The sequence below is a fragment of the Psittacula echo genome (genome assembly GCF_963264785.1).
Source record: "Psittacula echo genome assembly, chromosome: 3".
Classification (NCBI taxonomy): domain Eukaryota; kingdom Metazoa; phylum Chordata; class Aves; order Psittaciformes; family Psittacidae; genus Psittacula; species Psittacula echo.
This window is the reverse complement of record NC_137736.1, coordinates 18,107,047-18,119,366: the sequence shown is the minus strand read 5'-3', so window position 1 is coordinate 18,119,366 and position 12,320 is coordinate 18,107,047. Positions and strand designations below refer to the sequence as shown.

Here is a 12,320-nt window from a genome sequence, read left to right as displayed (position 1 = left end):
TAGCTCTGATCAGCCCTCAGCTCCGCCTTTACTGTAGTGTGAGCCCTCTTGTGGAAGCCTGTCGCACGTCATCCCCGTTTGTCTCGGCTCTGCAACGTTCTTGCCTTGTATTTAGGATTAAGAAGGGGAGGAAAAATAAGTAAAATCTTTCCTCTGTGTCCCTCAGGTTTCTTATCCTGTGTATTCTGCATTGCAGTCCCCACTGTTCATTGTACAGCAATGCTTACTGCGTTGACCCTTCGGCTCTCTGAAAGGGGATGACAGCAGTAGAAAGCTCTGCTTATGAAGACTGGCAACATAATCCTGTATGAATGAATGCAAACCCCCACCTATGCCAGGTCACTGGAATTCCAGCTGGGAGGACCCTCCATGTTCCTGCAGCAGGGCAGGAGTGTCGTGAGCATCAACATACCAGTTCAACAGTTTGGGATCCTCTGGCTTTGATGCTGCCTCTGTGAACATCGGGGGCCCTGCAGAGCCCTGGCAGGCAGCCCACAGCCACAAGCCCCATTAGTAACACAGAGCTGGCCTTTGGCAGACCCCAGGCCCCGACACACAGTCTCAAGTCAGGCTGTGCCTCCATCTGGTGACTGGGAGCAGCTAAAACTTTTTATATTCAGCCTTGCACAGGTATCTGCCAGTACTGTTCTTGGTGTTGGAGGACTTTGGATTTGGACTTGACCATTACAGATGCACGTCCCTTCTCCCCTAAGAGAGACAATAATGCACACACTTTTCACAGAGAAGCACCTTGAGTGGGACTACGTGCCTCATGCTTATTTTCAGTGCTCAGAGACTTTTTAGGGAATGATCCATACTGACAGCACACTCAGCAGCTAACTAATATTGCTTATCCACAGCAGTGGCAGAAGTTCTCGTAACCTTTCTCTCCTGAAAGGATGGCCTCACCAACCCAGGTACTAAGATACTGCTCCTCCATTGAATTACTTCAGGGGCACATTTGACAAAGCACAGTGCTGGTGGTGGTGCACTGTGCACACCTCTGTGCATACACTTGTACAAGCTCTTACATGCATTCCTTCCTACCCACGCTTGTAACGCCGCATTTCTGTAACAATCTGTGGTTCATCTCACATGTATCTACTGTAATGAAATGTAACTCGGCCTTGCTCCATAAACATGGGTCTGCTTTTGTTTGTATATTTGTATAGGAATACTTGTTAGGGAAGGCTCTCCATATTCTTGGGAGTCTCACATAGTGACATAGGGGTTCACTTTGTTTTGAATGCTGCCACTTTCTGCTAGCGTTCTCTCTACCCAGCCGGGACTTGAAGGAAGTACCCTGCAGGATTCTAACATTGGATAGGACTCATCTAATCTGGGTGATATTCTTGCCTACTGTGTAGGAAAAAGTTTCTCATTTTCAGGGGAGAAAAAGCCCCAAGCTCCACCAAGCTTCCTAAGCAACTCTGCATTCTAACCTAAGTCAATCCTGCCCTGAGTTTGACAGATCTGGTTTTCCCTTTTGCTCTGTCCCACTGCAAACTGTATCTGTTCCCTTGCTGCTCTATCCATGTGTGCAGTTAGCAGAGCAAACCCCATGCCACTCTGTGGGATGTTTTGTTGCTTGAGCTGTTTATCTTGCTAGGGCACAGACAAGAAATAGTCTAGCCACTTCACTTTTTTCTAGCAGGTACATATTGAAAGAGAAATTGCTGGAGGAAATAAGAGGACTAAAAGTGGTTTATAGAGGATTGAGCTATGAGAGGCTAAGGGATCGAGTTGCTAGTAAAAAATAAGGCACTGCTCCTTTTCTACTCCTGCAGAGTCATGCTGTCCCATCAGTTTTTTTACTGTTTTCTCACTGTATGAAGTGAAATGGGAGCTTCAAAACATCCTTATGGAAGGTTTTTTTGACAGAGAAAAGGAGACAAGGTAGGTGATAAGGAAACCCTAAGCTTTGCACTTGTGAATTCTGGTTGAAACCAGAAAACAGGTGACACGGAAACCAGCGTTTCCAAAAGGCAACCTTATTGAAGGACTTGGGTCTATGGGCAACAGTGTCTCATACTTGCCATTTCTTTCCATGCTTCCTCTTTACAGCATGAACTACTAGCTTCCTGCAGGCTGAACACCCTCCTTTTGTATTTACTTTGCTCATTTTTAACACTGTGCTTCCTTCCCTGCTATAACAATGCATTTCCACCTTACCAACCACACCACAGCCCTGACAGTTGTACCAACACAACCTTTTCCCTCTGCCTGTCCTATGCTTTACTTCTGCTCCTGACTGATGATTGCACAGCCTCCTGGAGAAGGGTTTGTCCTCTGTACTGTGCCAAACCTTTCTATGTCACCAGACTCCCCTGACCTTTGAAGTTAACTCCTTCTAAAGAAAACAAAATGTTTCACTGACAAATATGTCTAGCATCAGTTTGGTTTTGTATTCTTGTTGGGCAGGTTATTTGGCTGATTTTTTCCTTAAGCACTTATACTATGAATCATGTTTTCTATTGCCTTATGCTGTATTCAGTGAATTGCACACAAATGGTTTCTGTGAGACCTTTTTGGCTTAATATCTGGGTCTTTCTACCAGGTGAGCTGCTCTGTTTATCACAGATATTTTGTATATAACATTTTTTTCCTAGAGTTCCTAGAGTTTAATTGCGTTCAAAAATAAATGGTAAACTCAAGTTTTCTTTCCTCAGTAATAAAAGATGTCTGTTCTATGTGCAGGAAAGTGGTAGAGCCTTTCAAGTAACAACATAAGCCTCAGCCACCATTTCGCAGCTGCTAAAAACAGGCTGTGTAGCATCTAGGTAGCTGTTTGACAAAGCTGTTACAGGTACAGCTGGCATCAAGACACAGCTCTCTCTGGTGTGCTCAGCAGCAGTGACAAGTGTCACTCAGGTACCCATCTTGTAACTGTCACACACCTCCTGTCTGTCAGTGCGTCACAGATTAACAGAGCAGTGTAGCTATGGTGCTCAACACGCAGTTTGCAACAGCTCTTCCTTCTCCCTGCCAAAAAGGGAGGTTCCCTGCAAAAGCAAAACCTGGTGTTAAGATTAGTTTATCCCCACTATTCCTGTTGCCTACTCAGAAAGTGGAGGACCGACAACATCAGTGATATGCTTTTGCTGGGGTGGAGGGAAGACAGTGGGGAGGGAGGAATCCCTTACATTTGTATTTAAAATACAAGCTCTGAATCAACTCTCCACTCCCCATTTGGACAGTGACTTTGAATACAAGAAAAGAAGAAGTGCAGGGAATTAAATCCAGCAGGAAAAGGAGCAAAAACTGGCTGCTAATCTTGAGTGTGCAGATGGAAGTCTCTGCTTCCCCTTGCTGATGTGCAGCATAAGGACATCTAGCAGACCTTCCTTCCTCACACGGAGAAAAGCCACCAACTGCTACACCTTGGCCCTCCCTAACCTCCCATGCACCAATGGTCAGACACAAGAAAATTAGTATTCTTTAGCCATCACATCAAATACCACTAAATAGTACTACAGAAAGACTGAGCAATGACACAGCCAAATGTCATCTCCTGTACAGATAAGAAAAGGAAGAGAAAAAGAAGACCAAATATTGTTGTATAACCACAGTGGCAAAATGTGACTCAGAAAGGTCTGCTGTTTTGTTTTTTGAGGGGGCAGAGGAAAATAACACTACTGTCACCAATACATGTAAAGCTTAAAACAGGAAGGGGGAATGACATATCTGTACCTCTGCTTATTCAGATCCTTCACTCAGGTGCAGAAAAGGAAAATGAGAGCTGGTTGATAACAACCCCAAAACACGTGTTTCTTCAATGAAAATGAATGAAAAATGCGCTACACAAAAAATACAATAAAACGCTTATTTCAGAAGTCAGAAAACACCACCTTCCTGGAAGCAAGCTGTGCCAAAAATCTGCTTTGGGTGGGTGGAATATGCTCTGTGGAATTGACTGTTCATCTTTCAATCAACAGTAATCAGCAGTAACAGAGAAAAGCATTCAGCCAGAACATACTGATAGTATACTCTTTTCTTGGGGGAAGGAGACCCAAACCCCTTGCCTGGATCCAATTCCCTTTAACAGCAAAAAAGCTCTGATGAAAGAAGAGGACCAGAATTCTGACTTCTGCTTTGATGGAAATGGCGATGGGCACCCTGGCCCTTCTGGGTACAGACCATTAGTCCATTGACTTCAACCCTACCCATAGGTAACAGCTATGACTTAACAGTTCATCTCTGGTACAAAACAATAAACAGAGCTGGTGCTATCCTGGCTCTTGTCTTTGCTACTGCCTGGATAGAGGAATACCTGACACAACCAGACTTTATTGCTGTTCATGGGTGGGATCTCAACTAAAGCTCTTCTTAAGGGATATTACTCACACGTTTCTCAAGTGCAAATGCTGTACTAACATAAAGAGCTCACAGACACAACCACCACTGCTAGATGGCTTTATTAAGTGTCTTGAAGCACACTTTCCCCAAAGGGAATCCCCTAATTCCCAACCTTCAAATGAAATCAGAGGCCTTTTTATTGTTGGTTAAATTTTCCACAGTGGCAGCTATTCCACCATCACCACCAGAAACAAATCATCCTTCTTGTGGCCCTCTCAGCCACACTTTTATTGAGGAACCCAAAACATGCCTTTTTCAGGGTATTTCTCTATCATTCCCAGCTCCTCCACCCTCCTCAACATTGACTGCAAAATACCCCAGGTACTGGAGGAACCACATGTGTTTTTCTGGAAAAAGCCTGAAGAAACCACCATCAGCAGGACAGCATTTGCTGATGCTGAAACCAGGCCCAGTCAAGCTGTGGGACAAGGATGACAAGAGGATGAGGACCACTCGCTCCAGTGGTGCCTGTGCTGTGCTCTGACACCAAGGTCCTCAGGTGCTGTCTGAAGAGCAGCTTGCACCAGAGCCTAATTACCTTCTGCAATCAGGGTACCTTTAGCAACCAAACTATTCACAGGTTCTTTAGCTTGAGTATTTCTACCTCACTGGTGGTCTGGACATTTTCAGCAGTGAAATGGGTTCTAAATGAGGTTCTGGGGCTGCCCTCATCCCCTGCCAAAGCTGCATTATGCTTTCTAGTTTGCAAAGACTACATTTCCACCTTCTTGGCCATTCCGTGCTGTTGTGCAGTGATATGCATCCATAAACCATGTTTTCAGCAAAATGCTTTTTCACAAGCGCACCAGGTATAACTGCATTCACAGAAGACCTCCAAGACTTCTATGAGCAGAATCAAAATACTTTGTAGCTGCTTACAACAGAGATCTGGAGAAGACTCAACAGTTCCTAGAGAGCTCTTGCTCTCTTTGTCTCTGGTCCTTCCATGTTACTTTCTCTTTGGCCTAAGACTTCAGTCACACTGAGCCTGGATTGCCTAAAGAGAGAAGAGAGAGTACAAAGTAATTTTATGCCTGTATCCTTCTGACAAAGGCATCACTGAAAAATCCCAACTCTTGAACTTCTAGAACTGGCACTATTCCTGAGTTTTAGTAAGTCACACAATCAGTGTCATAGCCTTTTCTCCCCAAAGCATACAGCAATCCTTCTTGTCTCTCCTTAACAGGGATGGAAAGAAGGCAGCAATAAAGTTAAAAACAGAATTCTGGCCTCTTTCAATTTTGGTAAAGAAATACCAAGGTCCTTGTCCTGCTTGTCTTCACAGCCACTGCAAAAGAGAAGAACTGATACAGAGTCACTGGGTAGGGGCAGGGTATGAATTTTGTACAAAATACCTTGTTAAAAAACAAGCAGCAACACCTAACGCTGGGAACACCAAACCAGCAGTTCTCAGACAGGTATGATATACATCAAAAATTAAGAGCAGAAGAACTGAGGTCTACAATAGCTGTTTGTCATGGCTTCCTTAACTGTCTGAACCACACAGACCTTGACACTCTTCTAGTCAAAGACTCAGACAGGCAGAGCTGTTCCTTACCACTCTGCTAACTTCTGTTCATACAGCTCCCTGCGCTCACGGTTTCTCCTCTCGTCCAAGGTCTCACCAGCAAAATTCTGCATTACCATTAAGAAGCCCCCTGCAGGGATCCTAGAAGAGAAAACAGGAAAGTCACAAGTCACCCAGCAGAGACACAACAGTAATAACTTAGTGCCATGGGCAAAAGGAGCATGCAGGGCAGCCACCAGACCAGTGGTGTGTAACTTTCCCCAATACTGACACCACACAACAGACTAAGGCACTCGTACTGTCAGCCACCAAACACAGCCTGCCTTCAGCTGTGACTCCTTTTGATAACATATTCTGAATTTACCCATTAACATGCACTCATAGGGCAAAGAGGTGGAAGGATTTAAGGTACCCAAACAACCCTTGTAGATCACCCACCCCATAATTTGGACAGTCAAAACTCTGATCACCTTTTGCCCAGGTCTGGAGGTATGTATGCTTTCACTGGTAAAGATCCCTAGGCTGCTTCCAGGCATGGCCACAGCTGACACCATGCTGACAGTGCTGAACAGACTATATATAAAGCTCATTATTTTGTCCAGTCAGGATCTCCAAATTCACTTGTGAGAATATTCACAAGTTCTGCTTGACAAGTCAGACTTCTCCTGAATTAAGAGGTCACTGTCACGATGGACAGAGCCCCTGTGAGAGAACCCAAAGCTCCATGCCCCAGGGAGCTCTAGGAGATATGCAACTGCAATATATGCACAAAGAAAGAGATGTGCCGTCTTACAGCCTTGGGCTGTGCAACCCAACCATGCTGCTTCTTCCTCAGCATTGCCTAATGGCTGGTGCTCCACATTTTGGCTTTGATGGAGCTTGGTTTGTAAATAACCATTTTTATATGGACTCCTAACCTAGGGGCTGGCAATTCCCAGGGTGCCCCCTTCAAAATGTGTCACCATGACACCCAACACCCCTTGTGTGCCGTCTGGATTCTGGGCTGCCACAGGAGCAGCTGCTGATGAAGGTGAGGAGGGAGCCCAGAAGCTGTGTTTTACACTCCTGCTTTTACTCACAGACAACACAGTTTCTTAAAAGCCGATGTCCAGTGGTTCTGTACACAATCACCAAGCTCATCAGTGACCACAACAAGGCAGGAGACATTGTCTGTAACCCATTCTCACAATTTCCTATTTAACAGTAGTTTAGTGTCTCCTCTAATAAGCAAATAGGAGCAAGTAAGATGCTCTGTTGAGAGTATAGAGTCATCACCAAGGAAGCAGCAAAACACAAATCAAGAAAAGAAACCCCAAACAGTGTAAATGTTGGGAGAAAAGTCATCAAAATTATCCCAAGAGAGATATGGGAAATCCCTCAAGGCAAGGGAGGCAGGGAAGCTTCTGTAGCTTCATCTATGATTTGAGACTTGGTGTGTGCAGCCACTGTGCAACAAACACCCTTAAGGAGTAGCTTTGTATCAGCAGCAGCCACAACTCACCCAAACGCTGCTCCAAACACGAAGCCTCCTGCCAGTCCCTGCAGGCCCAAGTGGATTCTGAAAAGGGCTCCTGTGAAGGCTAAAGAAAACACAAACCCACTGAAACCACGAGCAGCCCCCCACCAGCCATCACACACAGACAGAGGGAGCTGCTTGCTGCATTCCTCCTTCCTGTGAGCTGACATCTACTTTTAGCAGAGCAGAAACCAAGCACAGTGGCAAGCAGGGGGGGACCCTCACCACAGAGTCACCACGGTCTCTACACTAAAGCACTACACAAAGCTCCTGCTTCAGAAAACTCCCCAAGAAATGTTAAGAGGTATCTATGAAATTAAAACCAAGCTCTCTCTAGACTGGAGCATGAGCCTTACCCCTGTTGGTTTTTCTGTTCAACAACAGCTAATAATAGTAGCTTCCATGTAAGGCACAAAAGATCAGTAAAAGATGTATACAACAGTAAAGGCAATCCAGCCTCTAACACTGAATAAGCAGATCACTTACCCAGAGCCCTGCTGCCAAAAGTGGACATGCAAAACTTAGCATAAAAAGTGCACTGAACTGTTACAGCGTGGAACTAAGAAATTCTTTCCCTGCTAAATAGGTGCAGGTTATGTACCAGGCGCTACCTTTACCTGACACAAGCATTTTTCACCCAAAAAACTCCAGCAAGTATTTTGAAGATTAACTGCTAACCACAAAACTCTCACATGGTTCCAGAAGCGCACTGGTATCTCTGTTACACATAAAGGCACACAGCAGCTAAACTACAGAGCCAAGTCACAATGGCAGTCAGCAGATCAAGAAAGAAAACCCAGGAGATCCTCTCAAAACCAGAGGATTTCTCTCTCTGTTTTACCACTTATGACCCTCGTTCATACAGAGAATACTTCTAAGCAAGGTTATACCACTCTTACCTCCTGCTGAAGCAAAATTACTGATGGTGGTTTTATTGCGGTACACAGACAGACCAGTGCTCACCAAGCTGCAAAGATAAGGCACAGAAGAAGTCAGAAGTTGCACATGGAAAAAGGCAGGTAGCAAAACACAGCCTGAAATAAAGCTGGATTTCATTAAGCCAACCCTCAGGTTGCCTCTAACTGCTCTAGTTGCTCATCTGCTCAGAGCACACAGACACCAGCGACAACTGCCTTTATTTCTGTGACTTTAGAGAGGCCAGGGAATATTGGGATTCCCAGCCTGGAGCGGGGATAGCCTTTCTGTTTCTTTTCTTAATCAAAGATTTCTTTTATTTTCCATCATATATTCAAGGATAAATGGAATTGAGCATGAAAAGGTCCCGTCAGTCAGTTCTGATGCAGGAACTTCAGCCCAGAAGCTGAATCTGCGTATCGGTCAGACCTTGCCTGACAGACAGTGCTGACCACCAGAGTTAAGTCAGACACACCACATCAGCAGTGCCACCTACTCCTGTGGCATGAGACTACCCACCAGGGCAGGTCCACCATCTCCTCCAAAACCAGCCCCAAAACAGCTCTGAGTTCAGCAGCCATATCCTCCCCAGCACTTCAGCCAGCATCCCGCATGACATCTACCAGTCAACAGCAATCATCCTCCCCAGTGCTGGAGCATCACCTTTGTACAAGGCAAAACTAAACATCCGGTTTATGAAACTCAACGTTTGCAGGATGAAACCTTCCACCTGGACTTTACAGAACCAGTTAATGCAACTCTCTTTTCAAAGCCTTTTACAAAGGGGTGGTGAGCAAGGGCGAGGAGCCGACTGTAGGGGAGACATCTGGTGGCAGACGACGAGGTTACATGGCAAGGCCAGGAAAATCTAAAGAAACCAAAAGCTCCAGGAGAGAAAGAAGAACAGATACTAACCAAAAGGAGTCAAAGAAACCAAGAGGGATAGAGTGATAAATTCAGAAAAGAACAAGAAAACTGGGCAGATGGAAATATAAACCAATGCTAGTCAATACTGCTGGTATCTTAAAAGCAGAAGGGGAATTTAAACAATGCGTACCTGCAGATACAGGCAATGCAGGTTTAGGACTACACATAAATTTACCATTTTGGTCAGGGAAGGAGATATTCCTAGTTTAAAAGGGCTTTACTCTGAAAAGCATGCTTATTTTGATGTTATATTGTCAGAAATGCACTGAAACGCCTGAGGGGGAAAATCAGGGAAGAAGAACACAAGCTCTGTGTTGGTGGTGTGCGTAGCGAAAATCTGAAGGCCTAAAGCAGTACCGGCAACTGGTAGGTCTGATGTTCAGTGACTGCTTAATAACAAGATGATAACAGGCATTTGAGGACAAGAACAGGGAATTATGAGTAATGTTAGTGTGTACAGATTTGGAGTAATAAGACATTACAAAAGGAGAAAAATTAGGGTGGGATAGAAAGCTTTTCCAGAAACAGCCAATGTACTGTGAAAAGAGATGAAGCAAAAGCAGAAAGAAGCAATCAAGCACAGGGAAGAATCACAGCGATTTGGGTTGAAGTGACCTTAAAGCTCAACCCGTTCCAACTGCCCTGCCATGGGCAGGGACACCTTCTACTAGACCAGGTTGCTCCAAGCCCTGTCCAACCTGGCCTTGAACACTGCCAGGGATGGGGCAGCCACAGCTTCTCTGGGCACCTCACTGCCCTCACAAGGAAGAGCTTTTCTCATACATCTAATCTAAATCTACCTTCTTTCAGTTAAAGCCATTCCTCCTTGTCCTGTCACTACATGCCCTTGTAAAAAGCTCTCCAGATTTCTTGTAGGTCCCCTTTAGGTACTGGAAGGCTGCTATAAAAGAACAGTACTCAAGTCAGTAACAGCATGGGTTGTATATAAGGAACAGTGCTTCTCCAGTTTCAGGCTCTCTGTTGGTTCATTAAAAGATCTAAATTCTGGGGTAATTATAAAAGGTTAAAAGTCTCTTCATATTCACACCTTATCACTCAGACTCACTGCTAGCACAACGCTTTGTGCCTCCATCAACCACAGGTCTCTCAAGTAGCCGCAAGCACTGCTGGCACGAAGGGCTCCTCGCCACTAGCGCTCAAGCATAAGGCAGCTCTTCTCCCACCATCACTGCCGGGAAACACTTACTTGAATAGTGTCACAAAAGTGGCCACTCGCCAGCTCCAGCGCCAGCCGTAGCGGATGAAGCTCCTGAGGCCAGCACGATGCGCAGCTTGCTGTGAGGAGAGAAGACAGGTTACAGACCACAGCCCTCCTCCTCCCTGCCTGCACCACCAGCCTGCTGCGACCCGGGGTATATGCTACAGGCTGTGGGAATGGCATCTATTGAGAGTGATACCCTGATCCATAGTGCTCAGGTCAGTCACCTTCAGAGGAAGAGCCCCAGCCACCAACAGGAAAACCAGTTTGTAACATCAACTGGTCTTTCTACTGCTGGTGTTGAAACACATCTGTGGGGACAGGGAGAGCTTTATGAGGGCAGTACAAGAGAGTAGCAGAGGAGGAGGAAGGGGGGACAAACTAAAAACTGGTTCTTCATTATTACTGGTTCATAGGTATTCATAAATAATAACCATTAATAAAAAATAATTAGGTGATAGCCACCTAATTTAAATGTTAAGAGACCATTCAGCTCTGCAGTTCAGCACTGGCACTCAAAAGTTTGGCTTTTTTAAAGGATAAACAGCAGCTTCATAAAAATTGAAAATATTTCACTTAATAGCATGAAAGAAAATCAAATCTCTCTTCTGGTGCCTGCAGTGCACGTACTCAGCCTCGGTGCAGACACACGAGTGCCAGCACAAGCACGGAGTGAAGCCAGGCACCGATAGTGTGCAGCCACTACGTCAGGGGCCGAATCTAAATCAGTGAATGATGGACAGTGCACCAGTGAATGACGGCAGATTTTAAGCGGTTTTCTCCAGGCCCCTGAACTGAAAGACAAACCCATTCAATTCACCTGTAAAATGTCACGAGTTGTGAGCTCTGTTGCGGGGTGCAGCTGTAAGCTAAGAGTACTTTAAATGGTCTTAAAATAACTCCTGTTACTAAGGGGACACCACCAGCCTGACACTGTGAAGTCTTTTGCGAATGTAACATAATCTAAAAGCCTTTTCAAAACATGCCACTGGCCACTGAACAGACCGGTACGCATTGCTACCAACGTTTACTGTACCCAAGGACAGTTTCTTCGGCGGTAACCGCGCAGGACGTGTGTGACACAGAGCCGGCCCGGGCGCACTCACACGCCGAACCCTGTGGTAAGTGTGGCCTCTGCCCCGAGGCTCCCGCCCCACCGCAGCCGCAGGCCCCGGCCCCCGCCGCCCGGCCCTCCGTGTAACTCCCAACCCAGAGCGGGGCTCCCGCCGTCGCGAGCGGGCTCGTACCACCGCATCGGCGCGGTTCTGGAAGAGCTCGCCGTGGCTCCTGTCGATGAAGGCCTTGCGGCCGTGGTAGAAGGCGGGCAGCCCCCCGTACACCCAGCCTGCGAGCCCCGCGACGAAGGCCGACTTGACGATGTTGATGGTTTCCTCTGGGTACTGCTGCCGCTCGCTGCAAGGGAACGGAAGGGCACGGCTGAAGGGGGGCAGCGCCAGCCCCACGGCCGCGGGCACCCTCCGCCCGCCCTCCCTTCCCCTCCCCTCTCCGCCCGGGCCCGGGCCCAGGCCCCGGCCTCACTCTCGCTGCCAGAGCTCGCGGAGCCGCTCCCAGCCGGTCTCCGGCGGCGGCGCGGGGCAGCTGAAGAGCGGCGGAGCGCCCTTCCCGTCCGCCATTGCCCTCCCGGCGGCCGCGGCAGCGCCCCCTGCCTCCCGGCGGCGCACAGCACGGAGCGGCGAGGCCGAGCCCGCCCGGCTCTCCCCCAGGTAGAAGCGAAAGGTCTTTTGTCTGTGCTCAAAGCGGCGGGGCAGCGCGGGTTGGGCAACGCAAAATAAAGGAACCGGGCTGGAAATTCCTCGGTGCAGAGGAGATCGACCAGGTGAAGCTTTCAGCCACCGCGA

The 12,320-nt window shown here is 47.0% G+C and overlaps 1 protein-coding gene across 1 annotated transcript; it reads right to left on the bottom strand.

Annotated features, from left to right (window-relative positions):
* Positions 1-3,608: 3,608 nt before the first annotated feature.
* On the bottom strand, positions 3,609-12,311 carry TIMMDC1 (translocase of inner mitochondrial membrane domain containing 1). The gene is given in 8 exon segments (XM_080613753.1): positions 3,609-5,297; positions 5,299-5,353; positions 5,915-6,025; positions 7,386-7,464; positions 8,300-8,367; positions 10,450-10,538; positions 11,709-11,874; positions 12,001-12,311. Coding segments are annotated over 8 exon segments (705 nt in total). The 5' UTR covers positions 12,096-12,311; the 3' UTR covers positions 3,609-5,255.
* Between the last annotated feature and the right edge of the window lie 9 nt (positions 12,312-12,320).